The sequence below is a fragment of the Pipistrellus hanaki genome (genome assembly GCF_964339955.1).
Source record: "Pipistrellus hanaki genome assembly, chromosome: 9".
Taxonomy (NCBI): domain Eukaryota; kingdom Metazoa; phylum Chordata; class Mammalia; order Chiroptera; family Vespertilionidae; genus Pipistrellus; species Pipistrellus hanaki.
In genome coordinates, this window is record NC_140511.1 from 62,579,413 (window position 1) to 62,599,309 (window position 19,897).

The window sequence follows — 19,897 nt, forward strand, 5'->3', positions numbered from 1 at the left end:
TCCCATGCCTCGAGAAATTTGTACTATGTATTTATAGAATTAAGAGAATTGAATAGAAATATAATAGTATGTGTATTTTATTTGACTTAGATCTTTAAAGCTTAGAGAATTAGCCCTACATAACATTTACATAAGTCGCTTCCCTTCATTACTGCATTTTGGAATGTAATTTCACAAATCCCACAAGGAACATCCCCAGAGCATACCTATAGACCTCGCTGAGATAACCACAAGCCTCAGTGTTTCCACTTGAACCAGAGTAGCTCACTGCTACAATGAAAACCTGACACAGGATTTAGCCAATTGGTCTCTCAGGTCGTTAGCTCTTCTACATTTTGAGGGTCTTTAAAAAAAAAAGATTTAGCTCAATGATAAAGTGAAGTGGTCAGAGGGGAAATTCCCCACATGTAAAAGCAAATGAGTTTTTAAAGAATAGAAAATAATCTCTATGAGAAATTACTTCTAAATTACCTATGTGGAAATTAAACTTAGCTCTTGTTAACATTTCTGTCGTAGAAAATACATTTTGATTACTCTAAATAAACAAAAAATCCCTAAACATAGACATAGTCATTTCTCTGTATACTCACAAATAGTTTCCTCTTTTCTGATCATCAGTATTTTTTTTTTTCTTGCTTTACTGGCTTCATTTCCTTTATTTTCCATTATTCATGGAGAGGTTTTCTAAGACTAAATTGTTTCTCTGCTTGCTTCTTATCTGTGAAGTCACTTCAGCAAAGCAGATATCTGAAGCTATGTCTTCCTTCATCTCTAATCTGTTGCCCTCAGCTTGAGCGCTGGTCTGGTGCTGCCCCATCCCTGCCCTAAGGCATGCGGAGCGAGGGCTCTGGCTTTGCCCAGTCTGTTCACGAGTTCCCTTTTGAGGCTGGTGAGGAGGGAGGTCTGTGGAGGGGGGAGAGAGATGTCCCGGGTGACTGTTTGGAACCAGGGTAATTTGTAAGTTTGCCATAACTTTTAAGTGAGACTTGGGCTGGGAGATTTCAGGGTTAGCGTGCTGTCAGGAATCCAGAGGAAAATGGAAGTTTTCTTCCCATTTCAGAGGACTCTGATGTGAAAGATTATTTTGTTGTTGTTGTTTTTGTTTTGTTTTTCTAAATTTTGCCAAGATTTTAGAAATTAATCTATAGACTTAGAAGATATTAAATGTTCATGTTATATATTTATATGTATAAACAGGCATAAGCACATATGCACATATACACACATACATACTCGCACTTTTGAAATAATGCTACTTAATACCACCTGGGTATTAATTTAAGTTTGGAGCAAATGAAATATACACCACCTAGAAGAGTGTACCTTTATCTGACCATGAAGAGTGAAAAAATCACTGCTATAATCGATACTTTTTGTTCACTATGGAAAGTTTTCATACAATTAGTACAGAGAAAGCCACATTATATTTTGTCAAACCAAAAGCATACTACCTACTCCCCTTTATATAAAAACTAGCACAGCATGTCAAAAATGATAGCAGAACTCTCAGTACACATGGAACTGGTGGCAGAAATGAGGAACAGTTTGGCAAACATGAAATATAAAGTTAATTTTTTGTACAACTTTCTTTTCATTCACATTCATATCAGGTAGACTCGGTCAAATACCTATAGTAAAGAAGGACTTGTTCATGCATGTAGAACAAAATAAAATAAGATGAAAAGCCCCAGGAAATCAGCCTGCTTCAAGAAACCATTAGAGTGTGACTCTCCCTCAAGCTTTACAAGTGTGCTAATTGTCATGTTTCAGTCATGTAAATATGTTTCAGCATAGAGTAACCAAGATTTCCTGCTAAAGAAGCACTACTCTCCAGGGGTGTGGGGGTAGGGAGCCACGAAGGAGGACTCAATAACACACTGTAATGAAACCTGCCTTTGGGCAGCACATGCTTCAGTTCTGAATGCCCAGAAATACTTCGCAGCCGCTCTAGGCTGCCTAGCAATGGGGATCTCTAATTCTGGCTAGCTTGACAAAGTAAATACAACTATTGAACATAAGGCAGCTCCTAAGAAAAAACAACAATTCCCCCTTGTAAACACCTACACTTGGCCCCATTAAAAATTCTTTCTTCATACCCAGGAACTAGCAGACCCTTCAATGGGGGGAGGGGAGGGGTCTCAGAGTAACTAAAGAGGAGTGGGGAGATTGAATGCTGTCAGGATGGTTTACGTTGCCATTTCCAGTGACATTCTGCATACACTGTAGGGCATTATGCAAGCAAACACATTGGCCGTTTTGCTCTTGGGACTCATTCATGGACAGCCAAAAGGAAATATATGTATATGTATTATACCATGCTCACATACAAAAATATGTGATTGCCATATTTCTCAGAGGAATGTTCAATCAAAAGCTACCAATTTTGAAACTTCAGTGGAGAGCTGTTAATATGGTAACTTAAAGGGATTATCTGATTCGGAATTCCCTGATTTCTGCTTTTTTTTTTTTTTTTTTTACATAGAATTCATCTATTCTGGTGCCTAAGGAATAGTGAATCTGCTGTAGTTCTACAGTTCTCTAGGATTTAGGGATCGACATGGAGTTTACACATTCATCTGTCTGCTATTAGTTGACTTCCTGAGTACAGGCTTCAGATTATAGTAAAGAGAGAGCATTAGTTTGAATTCAAGTAGACAAAAACAAGGAGGACATTACCTTTTGTCAGCTCCAGAGTAGTTTCTTATGCTTTAAAAGCCAAAGGGGATAGAAAGACATTCTCATATATTTAGTAGTTTGAGTTTATTTCTAAAAAAGATTGTGTTTTTCAAGCTCAACATTCAGATCTAAAAACACTGTTCCTAGAATATCTTGTTATTCATAAGCCACCTGAGAGGTAGTGCCCCAAAATATTGCTTCTACAAGGTTTCCTCCCTGGTCTTGGGTAGGAAAGGGGCTTCCTGGACAAAGCAGTCTGGACAAGCCTATCCGAATGACAGTCTGTCCACAGCAAGAGCCCGTCTCCTCCCATTTCCTGCCATCCAGCAGGAGGCCCTGGGTCTCAAGCACCCCTCAGTCTGGCCTGCTGAAACTTCATTCAAACTCTACACACTCTGGAGTGTATAAGCTCCTGCCTGCACTATGTAGTCTAGAACAGACAAGCGTGGGGTGAGCAGCAGTTGCAGGCCTGTGAAAAGGTTGCCAGGGTGGGAAGCCCTGCTATACTATTAAGGAAAGAGGAATGGAAGGAAGTCAGCTGGGGAGATATGAGGAGATTCATTTAGGAGATGGTACACACTCATGGGATCACAGGGTTGGATGGTCATGGCCACTTGTGAATCACCCACCCCTTTCCTTTATCCCAGAAAAGGAGCTCAACAGGGTTGGGGAGAGATCTTTTGCGGTGTCTCTACTGTCCAAGTTTCCGTGACAGTTTGAATCACCTCATTCCAACTGTTACCGTGATTTGTTTTTCAGTCCTGCTCATGTTAGAACATTAGCAAGAATAATGCATGCAAAGGAAAAAGACTCTACCTTTAGTTTGTACAGACAGTATCACCATTTTAAGTGAAGTTCTCCAGAAATAACCCAGTTTGTTCTTTGTCTGTATCTGAAGTAAGGAAGAAAAAAATCACATGACTCTCCCACATCTTAAATGTCTAAAATTTGAGGAACACTTGGACCAAAACATGGTGGTATTCTTAATGCTGTGTAGTCCAAAAGATTCTGACTCACGTTTTAAGAGGATTAAGCTCTGCAAGCCGTTCTCACAAAACAGTGCTGCCAAAGTCTCTCCTCCCCGAGCAGTTCACACAGAGCCCAACCCCTCTGCCTGGAAAGTTCATGTTGGGCAGGCATGACACAGAGAGCCACCACTACCCGCAGGAGGAGGGAATGGGGCTGTGGGTCACTCAGCAGATAGAATGTTCCTTCTCAATCATAAGGAAGGATCTAGAACAGCTATGCTACACCACCTTTTGGGAAACTTTGTCCTTAAAGAATGTATATGTTTGCAACAGTTGTTGTTTTCTGTTTTGAAAATGTCCATGCATGTTGTTGTTTTCTGTATTGAAAATGTCCAAGGCTATGGATGAGATAGCCCTGTATTCATAGAAATAAGTTTACATCACTCCCTCCCTGCCCTTTGCTCACTCTCCACAGCTTAACGAACCTTACACCATCTGGTGCCTATCTGCCAAGCCAAGTTTCTTATAGCTACTCCCCTGTTTGTTGACTACTTCAGAAAAACTGACTTTTTTTCTGTCCTTAAAACATGCTAAGCTTACTTCTGCCTTAAGGCATTTGCATTTGTTACCTTTGCCTGGAAACTTCTTTTTCCAGGTCTCTTTAAGTCCCTTCACAAATTTAGTCCTTATCTCAGAAGGACCCGTTAAAATAGTGCCCCAGCCAATATATATTATCATGTTTCCTTAAGGGCACCTCTTATCATCTGAATCATTGTCTTCATTTGTCTGCTTTCCTATATGTTAGCTGCCTCTCCTTACGTAAATGTCTAGTATGTATTATTCCTTCCTGACGTTTTAAGTTCTTTGAAAACAGAGATCTGGCCTCTCTTGTTCGGTATGTTATTTTCAGAAAAGTTCTGGCATGTAGAGTGATGACGAGGAATCTGGCCTTTGAAGCCAGGCTGCCTGAGTTCAAATTCCATTCAAATGTCCACGAGTTGCAACCTCACTTCTGCTCCTTGCAGACTTGTTCCGTGGTCTACAGCTAGTGGAAACGGAAGCATAGAAGTAAAGTCTCTATTCAGGATGGTTGTGTATTCAAGGGCCCTTCTACTAAAGGGAAAAGGGGAAGTACATTTTTGAGGATAATTATGAGTCTGTCAGAGTCCACAACCCTTTAGGGCCCAAAACTACGCAGCCTTCTTGCCACACACTTACTGCCTCTTCAGGGGTGGATGGGAATCCTACTGTCTAGAAATCGCAAAAATTCTCCACCTCCAGTACAGGACTTAGCCCTGTGTGCAGCCCCAGCTCTGCTCTCTGGAAGGATCCCTGTTGTCCATGAACCTGTCGTCGGTGTACGTGGGCTGTAGACAGAGCACCTCCCTTCTGTCTCTTCTTCCAAATTCTGACCTAAGTTCTTTTTCTTCTATAAATAACTTTGCTGAAAGTGGCAAGAAGGAGCTAACACACTGATATTCTGAATTTCTTCGACATTTTGCCTAGAGCCACTGATGAGGAGGTAAGGGCTGCTCTCCAGGTTCTCATAGGCACAAGTAACAAGGACCGCAGTATCTGACCTCAGAGCCCGCCTTCCAAGGCTAAGGCACAAGTCTTTAGGTCACAGAACTCGAGCACTCCGTTCCCCAGATACAAGTTCTGTGTAAATAGGATATAGGCTGGGCTTTTTATTACGAAGTTTAAAAAATATAGAAGTTTGCCAAAACCGGTTTGGCTCAGTGGATAGAGCATCAGACTGCGGACTGAAGGGTCCCCAGTTCGATTCCAGTCAGGGGCATGTGCCTTGGTTGCAGGCATATCCCCAGTGGGAGGTGTGCAGGAGGAAGCTGATCCATGTTTCTCATTGATGTTTCTAACTGTCTATCCCTTCTCCCTTCCTCTGTGAAAAACCAATAAAATATATTTTTAAATGTATGTGTATATATATATATATATATATATATATATATATATATTCATGCATCTCCCACATAATAACCCACACCAGTGCTCTTTTGGTGGCCAGATGGTGTCAGGTACCCAGACCAGTTTTGTCACTGTGTTGCGTCCTCCTCCGCCTGTAGCTTCCATCATGATGGTCCAGGGTGGCTGTTTCAACACCGGCCCTCAATTCCATGTTTCAGCAAGTGAAGACCTTAGTTTTATATGCCTGCATATTTTAAAGTTGTCAAGCCAATAAGCCATAAATATGCTTTATCTTCCTTCCTTCACAAACCTACCTTCCTAGAAAGCTATGTCTAAATATAGATTCAGGGTCCCACTCCAGAACATGCAGACATAGGGAGAATTGCCCTGCAGCCCACCTCCTTCCTCTTCCCACCCCTGCCTCCTTCCCATACTTCCCACACCAGCCTGCACCTCCCAACCCCGTCCACACACCCACATCAGAGTCCCGGCTACTCCGGGGGCCCAAGTGTGCACACAGACAGCACAGCCCACCCTTGCAGGCTGAACCTGGGCAAGAGACCTGCGCAGGCTTTGTGGCCATTTAGACAGGGAGTTCCCAGGTTTGACCTCCCAGAGCATGTCCTGTAAAGAAGGGTTCAGGCTCTAGATGGGCATGACCCTTTTGCCTTTAATTCCTCACCCCTGAGGAGGGGTGGATCAGGGCCCAGGACAGGGGCCTCCTTGCCAAGGTCGAATAGTGATACTAAGGGAAAAGAGAATTAAATGACACCGCCCCCTTTTTAAGGATCTGACCCTAAACCTAAGCGTAGCCCTTGTGCTCAAGGTGAAGTGACCAGAACTTGGTCACTTCAGCCTCACCTATCAGCAAGGGAAGCTGGTTAGTGTGGCCTCTATTCTGGGAGGCCATCTTCCCCAGGCACATGCAGATTTTTTACGCAGAGCAAAAGGAGAATAGACATTGGGAGTGCGCTAGCAATCTCTGCCACAGACATGTGCCTTTTCACAAATCACACTTTTGTTTAGACAAGCGAGTTCCTCACAGTCTGCTTTCAGAGGTGAGTTTGGAGATAAGACAATGCTGTCAGTTATAATTGACGGTCAAAATAATTGCACACCTGAGCATTTTAACATGGGCAGCCAGCATGTAGAGTTCCAGCACTGAAATTCTGTCTAATTTTCAGATCATCCAGAAAGACTCAAGTGATTTTTTCTCACATTAAAGGATATAGCACAATTCTGACATTCGGTAAAAACAATTTTAATCTTGAACCCTGAGAATGAATTGGATCTTAAAAACTAAAACCTAAACTTGACCATGTCTAGCAGAATATTTTCCAGAAATCTTCGGCCATTACCAAATGTACACCCACCAAACCAAAAAGAGCAAGAACTGCTCTGGGCTGGTTCCCCCTGGCCTATTCTTACAGCAGAGTAACGCAAAATCCACCAAAAGCAGGCAGATGCATCTTCCACACTGCAAAATGTTAACCCGATGTAGAATAATTGCAACCTAATATTACATTGTATTAATGTAGTGATTATGGAATAATAGGAATTTGATCATGTAAAAATATAATAATTACATAATAGCACATAACATTGCTTTTTTATATAAATTGAAACAACACCCTAAAATCTTGTGAAGAAATAATACGGTGATGGTGGTGATGAATATAGCAAGTCTGTTTCATATGTCTCCTCCCCCTATCCTCCTTCCTAAGTGCCACTGGAAGGAAATCAGTCTTTCCACAAAGGAAAGGGAAACCTTTCTTTTTACGTGAAGAGCAAGAGAGACTCTGAGCACTACGTTAGCCCTGCCTTTTGGGCTATGGAGGCATCATCACTGTGCATGTCCTTGGTCAGAAACTAAGAACGGAGCCCCAGGCAACCAGCTGTAACTCACACATGAGCATTGAATACTTGTAGAAGATGATTCTATTGCTGTAGCCCCTCTCAAAACTATCAAGAAGTTGTCTCCCAGGAACCATTTGCTCCTTCTCCATAGTAATGGATTTGTTAAACATTTTTACATGTTTTAAAACATTTCCCAGCCTCCCTTGTAGCCATGCCCTAAGTCAGGGGTCCTCAAACTTTTTAAAGTGGGGGCCAGATCACGGTCCCTCAGAGAACTGGAGGGCCGGACTATATGAACTACTAATTCCTACTGTAACACCTCGGCTGCGCTCACTGCCCAAAAAACCTGGCAGGCCGGATCAGACTCCTCTGCGGGCCGCATGTGGCCCGCGGGCCGTAGTTTGAAGACCCCTGCCCTAAGTTCTGTACATGAGTGGAAGTGATGTGTCCAACTTCCAGTCTTGCCTTCTTTGTCCCTTCTTCTTCCCACCAACTGAGAGAGAACAGAAACATCAGCCCTGGAGGCAAGTGGAACCCCTTGTTGAGGATGGCAGAGCAGTCCTTCCAGCTGAGAACTGCCTAACCTCTGGACTGTAAATTAGGAGAGAAATACACTTCTACCTTTTTTAAGCTGTTTGTGGAGGGGGTGGGAACGTCTCTCTATGACTACTGGGCCTGTACTCTGGTTCCTTCCCTGCCCTTCAGAGCAGGGCCTCCTAACACAGAGCCTGGCCACAGAAATCCTCCAGGCGAGGGCCTCACACAGCTCTTGAAGGAACCTGGGATGGAATAGGATGCCAGACCTTTTGTTAGTTTCCTCTTCGTTATATAAAGAAGGGGGAATTCTCGCCAGGACCGGTTTGGCTCAATGGATAGAGCGTCGGCTTGGGGACTGAAAGGTCCCGGGTTCGATTCCAGTCAAGGGCATGTACCTTGGCTGCGGGCATATCCCCAGTAGGGGGTGTGCAAGAGGCAGCTGATCGATGACTCTCTCTCATCGATGTTTCTGACTATCTCTCTCCCTTCCTCTCTGTAAAAAATCAATAAAATATATTTAAAAAAAAAAAAAAAAAAAAGAAGGGGGAATTCTCTTAAAATTTGAATGAAGAAGCTGCTGCTGCTTCTAACATTTCTTTTATTGTTTTTGTTTTTGTTTTTTTCAGCAGTGGAGACGTGTGCAAAAGATAGATTTTTTTTAAAAAAATTGAATGGACCCCAAAGTGCCTCCTTCAGACAGCCATGCGTACTTCCCTGGCCCAGAAGCTGGGCATCCTGCAGGCTCTGTTTCACTACTGTTTAGACTTTTTGCATCTTTCCAGAAGCAATGAGCATTATCGCAGTTCCCTCTTATATTTCTATGCAGAACCTCAGTGGAGGGCAGTGCCTACTTAATGCCTGGGCTTGGCTTAGTGACTGGGCCCTGCTGGCTAAGTCCGATATTCTCTTGCTGTTGCTTATAATTATGTTGGTTTATTATATTTGTAGACTCACTTCTTGCCCTGACAAACTCACTGATTTTTATCTTTGGTACCATATTTTTATGAGTCACCACAAATCCTTTTTTTTTTTTTTTAAACAAGAATAGATATAAATAAATTAGTGTAATAGTTGATAGTTCATAGAGCACATGCATCTCATTTGATCCTGGAAACAGGCTTTGGGGGGAGAATTGATTCCTTGGTGATAGAGGCGGACGCTGAGGTCCCACAGAGAGTAAGGGCCAGGGAGGTGGCAAACTGTGCCTGGCTGTCTCTGAGAAGGGGCTGGTGTAGAACCCATGTGTTCTAAGCTGTTTACAAGTTTTAGTTTAAATTGGCTGTGTCTTAAAGGGAAAAAAAAAGCTGTTAGGAAATATTTGGTAATATTCACACCTATTTCAGTGTTTGTGAAAAATACACAAAGTGTGACTTTTTCAGGAAATGTCAGAAGTTTTGAAAGGATGAGAACAAATCTCTATTTATTTGCTAAGGGTTAAAATGTACTACATCAATTGTTTTCAGAAAACAAACATTGCCTGGTGGTTTGGTGTTGTCCAAATACAAAAAAAAATTATAAACTGATTAAACTTACTTTAATGGGTATTTATCTGCAATTTGTCTCAAATCCAAGTGTAATCTGGATTCATTATCTTGCCCCGTCTGCCTAGGAGCTGTGAGTTGCGGAGCACAGGTCTGGCAGGTGGGGAAAAGGAATTCGGAAGCGAACTGTGGAGCCAGGAAACGCAGTCCTGTGTATCTATAGGGTATGGTTAGTGGCTGACTCAAGAAGGAACAAAATACAGACAGTGTCTTAGCCCACAGAGAGAGAGGCATGCAGAGGGGAAGCATCTCCAGGTCTGGCTGGGCTTGGAACCTCCCGGAGCCACAGAGCAAAGCACTTGCACTGCTCCTTCTTTATTATGGACCAGGGTGCCCTTTGGCAAGAGCCCCCCAAATCTGCCAGGGTATTTTTGCCTGCCTCCCTGTATCACGAGAGAAAGGGGACCCATTAGTTCAGAGGGGCCGCTGTAAATTGCCCAGGCCTCTGCGGGAAATTGGGAGCTGTCACACCTTCCCAAGTCCCATCACCTACGTGAAAACCATCATTATAGACAAGGCATTGATGGGGAAATAGGCAGCCAGCCAGGTATGCATCTCCTGCATCAGCAGCACAGTCCCTTCCTTCCAGAACCGGGGGAAAGGAGATCTGGGGGAAGATTTCCACTTCAGATGTAAGAAATGAGAAAGATTAATGCCTTGCTTTCATTTACAAGGTTGAAAATAGTATTTACCTTTTTTTAGAGTCTGATTTTTATTTAAACCATTGCACACTGAAACCCCAAAGTATAAAAGCTCAGATATCACTCTGGCCGGTGTGGCTCAGAAGTGGCAGGTATGATTCCTGGTCAGGGCACGTGTGGGAGGGGGCTGATGGATGTTTCTCTCTCATTCTCACTCTCTCTCTCTCTCTCTCTCTCTCTCTCTCTCTCTCTCTCTCTTTCTCTTTCTCCCACCCCCACCTCCTTCTTCTCTCTAAAAATCAATTACTAAAAAATATATTTTTTAATATGTTTTATTGATTTTTTACAGAGAGAAAGGGAAAAGGATAGAGTGTTATAAACATCGATGAGAGAGAGAAAAACATCGACCAGCTGCCTCCTGCACACCTCCTACTGAGGATGTGCCCGCAACCAAGGTACATGCCCTTGACCGGAATTGAACTGGGGACCTTTCAGTCCAAAGGCCAAAGCTCTATCCACTGAGCCAAACCGGTTTCGACCTAAAAAATATTAAGAAGAAAAAAGTTCACACGCACCCCCTCCCCTCCTGCCCCCAGCCTTGCAGCTGAGTTAAGGACGTCACCGTGCCACGCAGAGTAGCTGCCCCACAGCACGTTTGTTCCGGAGACAGATCTGGTGCAGCAGCATCAGAGTGTGTCCATGTCACGTGTGTGAGTGCTTTGGAAGCCTCCGAGGAGAAGTCCCTGACACGCCTGGCAAGCCCGGAGCCTGGCCTCTCCTCCTTCCCCGCTACTTCACATCGCACTGACGTGGTGCACAGGGGGAGGCTCGGGAAGAAGGAAACAAGCCCACTGCTTGAGAACTTAGACTGCAGAGTGAGCTCACTGAAGTCATAATCCACAAGAGCCGGCCAAGTCACACACAGGTCCCCATATTTCCAAGAGCCCCCCTTGGGCTTTTTCAAAGGAAGGCATATGCATCTAGGCTTTTCAATGTCCCCTTTGGTTAGAATCGTTTAATCACATCACCCCAAATTGTTGTGCTCAGAAGTTACACACAAATGGATTTTTGACTTCAGAGCCAAGCAGCCTGAAAGGTTTCCAAGCATGTCACACATCACATTTAGCTGCCTTGGCAGTGAAGGGCTTCTTCCAAATGGCTCACACTCGTCACCTAGAGAAGCGGAGGCAGAGAAATTTTCAGCAAATAGTAAGCTCCTAAAATAAACTGTACTATGCTGGTTCTGAATAAACTACACTAGTTTCCTCACTTAGATGATCAGAGCTATTCATCTAAATGGATCTTAAAGATATAGCAGCTGTAATCTTTCTGTGGGTCAGAATGCAATAATTCATTACTTAACATCCTGCCCTTCTCCTGCAGCTTTTTCCTGCTCCCCTCCCCCACCATGGCTTCTGCCTCGTCTCTGTCTTGCCTAGAGACACCACCTGAAGGACTCACTGGGGGGGTTACCCGTGCTTGTCCTGTTGGTGTCACTGGATGGTCAGCAAAGGCCCAGTGTGGAAGGCGTTCTGTTCACAGATCCTCTCAGAATACCTTGCTTTGAGTCGCTTCTAAATCCTAGAATTTGTTGGCTCCCACTGATTTCCTAAACAGCCTCATCACCCTCTGGCTTCATCTCTGTGAGGCCCCAACCAAAAGTATGCACACACATGCACACACAGTTTGGTTTTGTTGGGGTTCTTCTTGTACCCTATATTTATATTTCAGTATTTAGGATATCCTATATAATAAAGAGGTAATATGCAAATTGACCTTCACACCATAATGCCATCACAAGATGGCGGCTGCTCCACACGGGTTCCACCAGGATTCCCACAGCCCCATGGGGGCATAGGGGTCCCAGCATCCACTTCGTACGGCTTCTGCTGGGGCAGCCTGCGTGCTCGCTGTGGTGGCGGGGGTTAGTTGGCGCTCTGCACAGCGAAAAGGTAGGGCACTAGGGCAGCACTCCAGGACTCAGGGCCATCTCACGCAACAAATCACTAGTACAGTATAAGAGAATTTGGACTAGTAGGTTTGCTTTGTAACCTATTAGATTAGCTTTGTTTCAATTAACCTTCATTCAGATCATGCATGTATTCTAGTTATTTTTCCTTTGTTCATTAGCAATAACTACAAGTTCTTAAAGAAACATTAAAAATCAGACGTATAACTAAATGTCTCTTTTCCTCACATGAACAGAGATAGAGTGAACACTACAGAGACATCCATAGCCTCAGACTTTAGTCATCCCATCCTTTAGGTTCCTGGGGCTTTCATGCTTTCATTTCTGCCTGAAATCCTTTGTGGAACAAACTAGGGCATCAAGAAATGAAAGAATTATTTAAAACAAAGATACAAATATGTCTTCATTAGAGCTTTCTTATTGGTCTGGAAGTAGGCATTTAATTACTTAATGTGCAACAGGCTGGTTGGTAAGGAATGAATAATACTATATGACTATTCCTATCTGGATATTCCAGCATTTCTTGACCTTTCTGACATCTTTGTTGATCATATATCTGTACTAGTATACTAGTGTCTTTCATCCTAGATGTATATGCATTAAAAAATAAGACCATGCTGACAAACTGCAATCAGGGAAGAATATTTTCATAAATTATTTTCAATCTGTTAACATATTTTGAGCCTCTGCACACAGGCTGTGTTTACATGACAATAAACAAGCCTTTTATTGGGGAAGAAACTCGCCACAACATATGCTTGTGAATCACAATATTTTGACCACCCCAAAAAATGTTTCTACCCTTTCCCATCTTCAATTTTTTTTTTTTTCTATATCAGAGTTTTCCAAATGAAGTGTCTCAGACAAGTTGTCTCCAAGTCAGTTCACAAGGCTTTGGTCATTCACCAGTGGATGGCCCCATCCTGCCTTACTTATCTTTAGCCTCCTATACACCACAGATATGTTCCTTTGAGGTTGGATGTTTATGATTTTGATAGAGATCCTTTTGAAAACCTAAAAGTTCTTTTGAAATATGAATATATCTCCTTAATTATAGTAACTCCTATGTAATTATGGGAAGTTACTGCTTAAAGCAGCCTGTAGCTGCTTAAATCATTCCCTATCTCAAGATAAACAATTAGCACGGGGAGGTGGTCAAAGCTGCACTATACCTTTAAAAACATGACCCTGTGCCAGATGTTACAGCTGACCCAGCTGAGCACATGAAAAATACTGACCCTTCAATTGGTATCATTTTTTTCACTATGTCAGTATTCATTTCTGTGGAAATCGTAAGTTCCTAGAAAAGTACAGCCTTGAAATAGAATCATCTTCAGGGCAACCTACTAGACCAAGGGAAGCAGGTGTTCATGGGAATCCTTAATTGCTGAAAAGCTGTATTCGATTGAAAGATAGCATTTCAGAGCTGTGGCAAAACCAAAACAAAGCCAAAAAACAAGCCTGCCATTATTATGTGGATTTTTTTTTTCAATGATGCTTTTATTTATGCATCTACACGTTTTTATTGCTACCTATACAAGAAAATATTCATGCATTTAAGTTTGGATTCTGGAAATGTTCCACCGGGATTCCTGGTCCCGATTGTGTGATGGCTATAATTTGTGAAATCTAGGAGGGGCCAGATGATTATATTGGGCTTCAGTCTGAAGAACTGTTTCAGTAGGAATTTTACATGCAAGGCTAAATGCTGATCAACAGAGCATAATATTGTATCCTGAAGTGTGCTTGTGAAAGCAAAATTAATTTTTTCTTCTTTCTTTCCTTCTCCCAAACCATCTTCTGCCGTAGCGACTGCATTTGCCTCCAGACTTGTCAGACACAGTGAGCCGCTCGAGCAAACCGGATCTGGCAGACTCCGCCAAGCTGCTGGGCCCAGGCTGCGGCATGATGGCCGGAGGCAAGAAGCACCTGGACTTCTAGAGGCCTCCCTCATCGTTGCACGCAGAATTATGACACTCTAATTATGAGTGCTAAGAGCTTATGTAAATATTTTTCTTAACGATTTGACCCTCCAATTCTTGAAAAACACAGGATTGCAAAACGATGCCACCATTCTTCATTTTTTTGTATACCAGATTTCTGTACAGAAATAATACAGAAGAAATGCTTTCATTTTAAAATGTGTTTTATGCTTGCCTCTAAGGAAAATAGGTACTTGCACTTTTAAATAAAATGTCAAAAGTTCAAGATGCCATACCGTGGTCATGGCTGTGTGTTTATTAAGGTGCTTACTAGTAGCTCACGGTAAAGTGCGTGTCACAGAGGGTAGCGTAGAAAGCATTCTAAATTCAAAAATGGGTATGAAAAACATATCTTCTCTTTCTTAAAAAGTCACTTGCCACCAAAAATGCTAAGCTTTTTAAAACATTGAAAAATTTGTTTGCTAATATATGAAGACCAATAATAAAAATGAATTTGCATTTATGCATCCTGTGATTAAATTGGTGAAGACAAAATAATATTTTGGGATTAAGGCTCCATTAAAGGTAATTAGTCTGCTATAGTAGTTAATGAATATGAAGGACTTGAATGCTAGAAAGCATAGAGAAAGAAGTTGATGGTCTTCTATTTAATCCTAAACAATTGAAGTCAGCACTACGAAATTATGTCAACACACATAATTCGGGATTGAAATTCAAACTGACAGCTACATTCATGCTAGAAAACTGGGGGAAGCATGTATGGAAGCTTGGTGAGGGATTTTTACAGAACATAGGGCTGAGACAAAGCAGAAAACCGGAGCTAACTCAGCTTGCATCAGGTAAACTCTTTGTTAATTATAAACATGGACTGGTCAGTCACATTTATAACCACTTAGACATGTCTTTGGGGTTCATAGCATACTGATCCAGTTTTCATATGAAACATTAGGATTTTGAATCATAATTCCATACTCACAGCTTTTGATAAAGAGTAGACCAAAAAAATATTTTTAAGTAATTTGCATATGTAAGTTTAAAGTTTCCATTATTTAAAGCTATTTAAAGCTGTTACAACCTAAATTTCCAAAATACATTTTCAAATATGTTAGAGTATTTTGAAGCAGTTTTATAACTAGCATTTTAAAGTAGTTTTCTTTTAATATACCACAAATTACACTTTATTTGTTCTTGACAACATTGTAGAAAACAAAGACTAGGTTTTTAAACTGTCTAACCAATCTGATGAATGTCAGTCACTTAAAAAAAAAAAAAACCACTGTAGCATAAACACACACTGTATACAGCTTTTATTCAGAATTAGAATAATTGAATCAATGACAGTGATTCGCCAGGATGTCAAATCTCTCCATCAGATCCTGTCACTACCAGTTTATTTTTTGTGATCAAAATCAAAAAGACAACTTATTTTGTCACCCACTATTTCATTAGTACTAAAAATCAGATTTCTTTTTTTCTTTCTTTTTTTTTAGAATGTCTGGCATGTGGTTTTTTGTTTTGTTTTGTTTTTTTCACTTCTTTTAATTCAAGAGACACAAATTCTTTCCATTTTCATTTCAAAATAAAGTTTAAGAATTGATCTGTCAGTAAAAATTAGAGGGCTTTTTTATATTAAGCAAAGGTGCTTTTAAAATTTAAAGCAACTTCAGAAACTCAATTTAGTTCATAGATAATAAAGCATGTGCAGTTACTCCCCCAAAAGCTTTGCTATATCCTTTGAAAGCATTATGAACAATCTGAATAAATTCAAATGACTATTTTAGTCTGGTTATTATTTTAATGTCTAACCTTTTTCCTACCGTGTTGTGACTCATTTTATACAAACACACAACGGAACAATTACATAGCATTGGACTCGAAAAGAAAATGTGAGGTCATCAGATATGTAAATTGCTTGTCAAAAATACTTAATAGGTCACTGATTTACTACCCTGGCTACCATGTCTATAAAATTAGCAGCCAATTACTAGTTAATATATGCTTTGCAAAGATAAATGCTCTAAAAATTGAGTGAGCATATTTGATCCCAACTTATTTTAAATATAAAAGGAAGTTTTCAAATTCAGTAAAAGTGCATTTTAAACAATAGTACCTGGGCCTTCCAAAAATGAGATGCAAGTGTTTGGTTCTGATTCACTAGGCAGGCTTTGTAAAGATTAGCTACTGAAGAGGGATGTATATTTTTGTTTTTCTCCAATAAAAACCTACTCTGAAAATGTATTTTCCTTCCTTCTGGAAGCAATATCCAATCAGCCATATGTTAATAACTTACTACAAAAAATAGTGGTCTTCACAGATGTTACCGTAGGTATATAGACCATTTTGATACATTAAGAAATATACATTCTATAAGCAGATTTTTTTTCAATTATCAACTTGTCTCAAGATATAAACACTTATGTAACAATGGCAAACAGTTTTTTAAATGTTTCTAAAACTTCAAAACCTAATTTCTTACGCTAGATCTGCCGTTTTTTAGTGAGGTAAATATTTTGACTACTGCAGTCTGCTCAGGTCCTTGGGTTCTAAGACCTTAGGAATTACTTTTTAGTAGCACCAATTTCCACTTTTCTCTTTCTCTCTCCCACTTATTCTTTATTTGCACCTCCAGGATCTGCGATTACTAACACTTCACAAAATAAAACTACTTCATAAGAAGCAACATTGCCAATTGATTCCCTATCTATCTTTTAATTTTAAAGAATCAGACACAGGAATCCACATACAAAAGGAAAATGGGGGTGGGGTGGCCCCTATTCATTTGTTTAAGCCCATTATGTATGTCATTTCTAAAACATATCAAATGCCTTTCCTAGATAGTTGCCATCAACACTATCAAACTTAAGCAAGACTAACTCTAAATACTTACACTCTGAACTTTAAAACTGAGCAGTGATGTTATGCAGAAGCCATGCAAAAAAACAAAACAAAAATAGGTGAGGTTTATTCTGGAGAAACAAACAAGGGAAGAATTTGTGTTTGGTCTTGGTAAGCCAGACATTCAAAGCAGAGCCTTCTTTTAATAATGAAGGCCCAGGGAAAACCAATAAGCAGAAGAATATAGACACCACCCTAAGATGATAATAATTCTCAAAAAAAAAAAAAAAATAGCTGAATCTTAAAAAGTAATACTGTATCTCAGGAAACTAGTTATGATTTTTTAAAAGCAGGAGGAGATGAGTATATGTGAGCCGAATCAAGAAAAGTCAGTGGGTCACCATGTTAGAGTCAGGAGGCACAGCTTTAAAGGGAAAATATTCTGGAAATTCCTTGTAGTAAAAAAGAATGTTTTTACTCAGTAACCTGAATGTTTCTTACTCAAACAATCACCTCTAAGTCTGTTCACCTGGTCTCCCTAAGCCAGCCAAGCTTGGAGGAAAAGCATAAGCTGTTTCTAGAAAGATAAGTGGGAGAGAGAAAGAGAAAAAGCATAAGTGGTTCTACTGAGGACACCCCAAATACCAGGACACCGTCCTGGAAGATGTGGAGTTCCCACCAGAACATACACTCATACACCAACCTGTAAATAAATGAACGTTTTCAACAATGAGTCGAAGTCAGCCTCCTGGGCATTGCTTTCCCCACAGTGCTGGCCATGCCGTCCCCGGGAGGGTGCCTAGAGCTGCATTCAGGATACAGCTCATCTCCCCAGGGTGAGGGCAGCAGGCAGGGCAGCCTTCCATCCTGCTGGACCAGAGGGCTTCTGCAGCTGGGCAGCCACTTCTTCCAACTCAACCAGGTCGTGCCACTGTGACCTGGAAGTCTAGACCCTCAGAGGTCACGGGTGTATATACACACAGGCCCAAGTGCACACACACAGACCGTTCACTCCCCCAGCACTCCCCTTCTCCCATTCCCAGCTTCTGCACCCAAGGGCCACCAGTTCTCCAAAGACTATACGCTACCCAATAGAGCCACAGGTCAGAACTGTTTGCCTGACCCTGGCCCAAATCATAGCCGGTTGGAAACTGTCCCCCTTCTCCCAGGGGAGAAGCCAGGCAGCAGCTGCAGCTCGCACCACACGTAGCCATTCCGACAGTTCCCTGGACACATGTCCCTCTGGGAATGTAGGCTGTGAAATGTCAGGAGGTAGAAACACCTGCATGGGGCAACTGTACCAACAGTGCATATGTATGTCTGCACACGCTGCTGCAGAGGTGTGCAAGCAGGCAGTGCAGACTGACATTGACTTAAACTACACACACACATAAAAAAGCTACAGTCAACCTTGGAAGGTGTCTCTAAATGCACAGCAACTCTGGTGGAATAAAAGCATTAACACATAGCATGCCAGAGAGATGAATCACAATGATCTCTTCACTAGTGACTCCTTAACAAGAAAATAGGACATGTGGAGGTAGAAGGTTGTTTTTTAAAGCCTCCAACTAATTTCTATATTTCTGATCATTTGCTTTTGGGGATTCAAAACATAACAAGCAAAAAAAAAGCACAGTACAATTCAGTGGAAGTGTGTCTTTGTCCCCAGGGGTTTGTGCCTGTGCTAGCATTTAATCTACACTCCCGGGATCCCCGGCCTTCCTTTGACGGAAGTTTGCAGAAGGAAACTCCTCTATATTGACTTACATGTTGCACGGAACATACAGAAATAAAAGTCTCAGACAGGTTTTCAAAACAACAAACGCTTATTTTCTTCCATCCTTTGCTTGGGCTCAAGCACTCCTGCCCTGCGTGCCGCCACTTTAAACATGATCAGATCTGTGCTTCATTGCAAATAACAACTGACCAACAATGGGCCCTGCTTCATAGATTTGGGAATGTTTGGCTTAAGCTGCCAATGACTGAAGGCCTTTAACTCCCACCGGCCAGTCACAGTCTGCTTTGTTGTTGTCTGTTGATGTGTCTGTGCTCATTATTCCTTGACATGCAACATCCACCCTCCAACCCTCCAACCTTCCACAACCGCACAGAAAGGGAGATTCAAATGGGAACAGCTGTAGTGGTTCAATGGGGAATGATGCCTCTGTGCAAAGGGGAGGGAGAGAGAAAAGGGAGAAAGGCAACAGCTTTCAGAGAGTCTTGTATAAGAAATCTACTTTTGAATATACTTCAGTGGGAAATTGCTGTTAAAATAGGCTGACAATGGAAATCTGCCCAGATTGAAAATGCCAGCTCTAATTCAAAAGACAATTCTTAGTTAATAGCTTGTTGCATTTTTTAAATTATTTCTAGACTTTGAGCTTTTGAATTAAATGGCTAGCTGGAAAATGTTTCCATTTAGTATGTGTGTTGTGGGCATCAATGGGCACAGCGCAACATGCATTTTCAAGTGGAATTTTTTTCTAACCCATTTCCAATTTATGATATCTTTAAGAATTATTTCTTTAAGGATCATCGGGATTTAAAATAGAGAATGTATGATAGCAACCATTGGTTTAGAATGCTACTCCAATATGGGAACAAAATTTGTAACACCACACTATAAGCTTAAAAAGAAAATAGTATAATAAAGGAAATACAAAGGCTTTGGCATGGTTTTAACAATCAACAATGGTTAATTTTGATATGTAGTTGTGAACAACTTCAAAACACTTAAGTTTAAAACTCTTGCAAGCACTTTTAATTGATTAGGAATGAATTCTAGATGCACAAAATGATTGGACTGTGAACAGTAATACAGCTACATCTAAGAACAATAAACTTTTGCTGGCCAAAAAAGAAACACATGATTGCATGAAAATGTGTATAAAACATCTATAGAGTATTCTTGTCAAATATAAATGAAATTAACTTTATTATAGAAATCATTCTGAGGATTTCTAGGGAAGACAAATACTTACATTTTGACAAAAAAACAAATTGG

The 19,897-nt window shown here is 41.2% G+C and overlaps 1 protein-coding gene and 1 long non-coding RNA gene across 3 annotated transcripts in view; one reads left to right on the forward strand and one right to left on the reverse strand.

Annotated features, from left to right (window-relative positions):
* The window catches only part of LOC311628665, a 29,825-nt gene extending 28,994 nt beyond the window's left edge, over nt 1-831 (reverse strand). The window contains exon 1 of the long non-coding RNA XR_014796048.1: nt 591-831. This is a non-coding gene — a long non-coding RNA (uncharacterized lncRNA). The remainder of the gene's footprint in view (nt 1-590) is intronic.
* The window catches only part of ELP4 (elongator acetyltransferase complex subunit 4), a 162,098-nt gene extending 145,744 nt beyond the window's left edge, over nt 1-16,354 (forward strand). Inside the window, exon 10 of one of the 2 annotated variants that reach the window (XM_084896056.1) lies at nt 13,925-16,354. In XM_084896056.1, coding sequence (XP_084752182.1) covers nt 13,925-14,056 — 132 coding nt within the window. In that variant the 3' untranslated portion in view covers nt 14,057-16,354. The remainder of the gene's footprint in view (nt 1-13,924) is intronic. The other variant, XM_084896055.1, reaches the window with a different exon arrangement.
* Nucleotides 16,355-19,897: the final 3,543 nt, after the last annotated feature.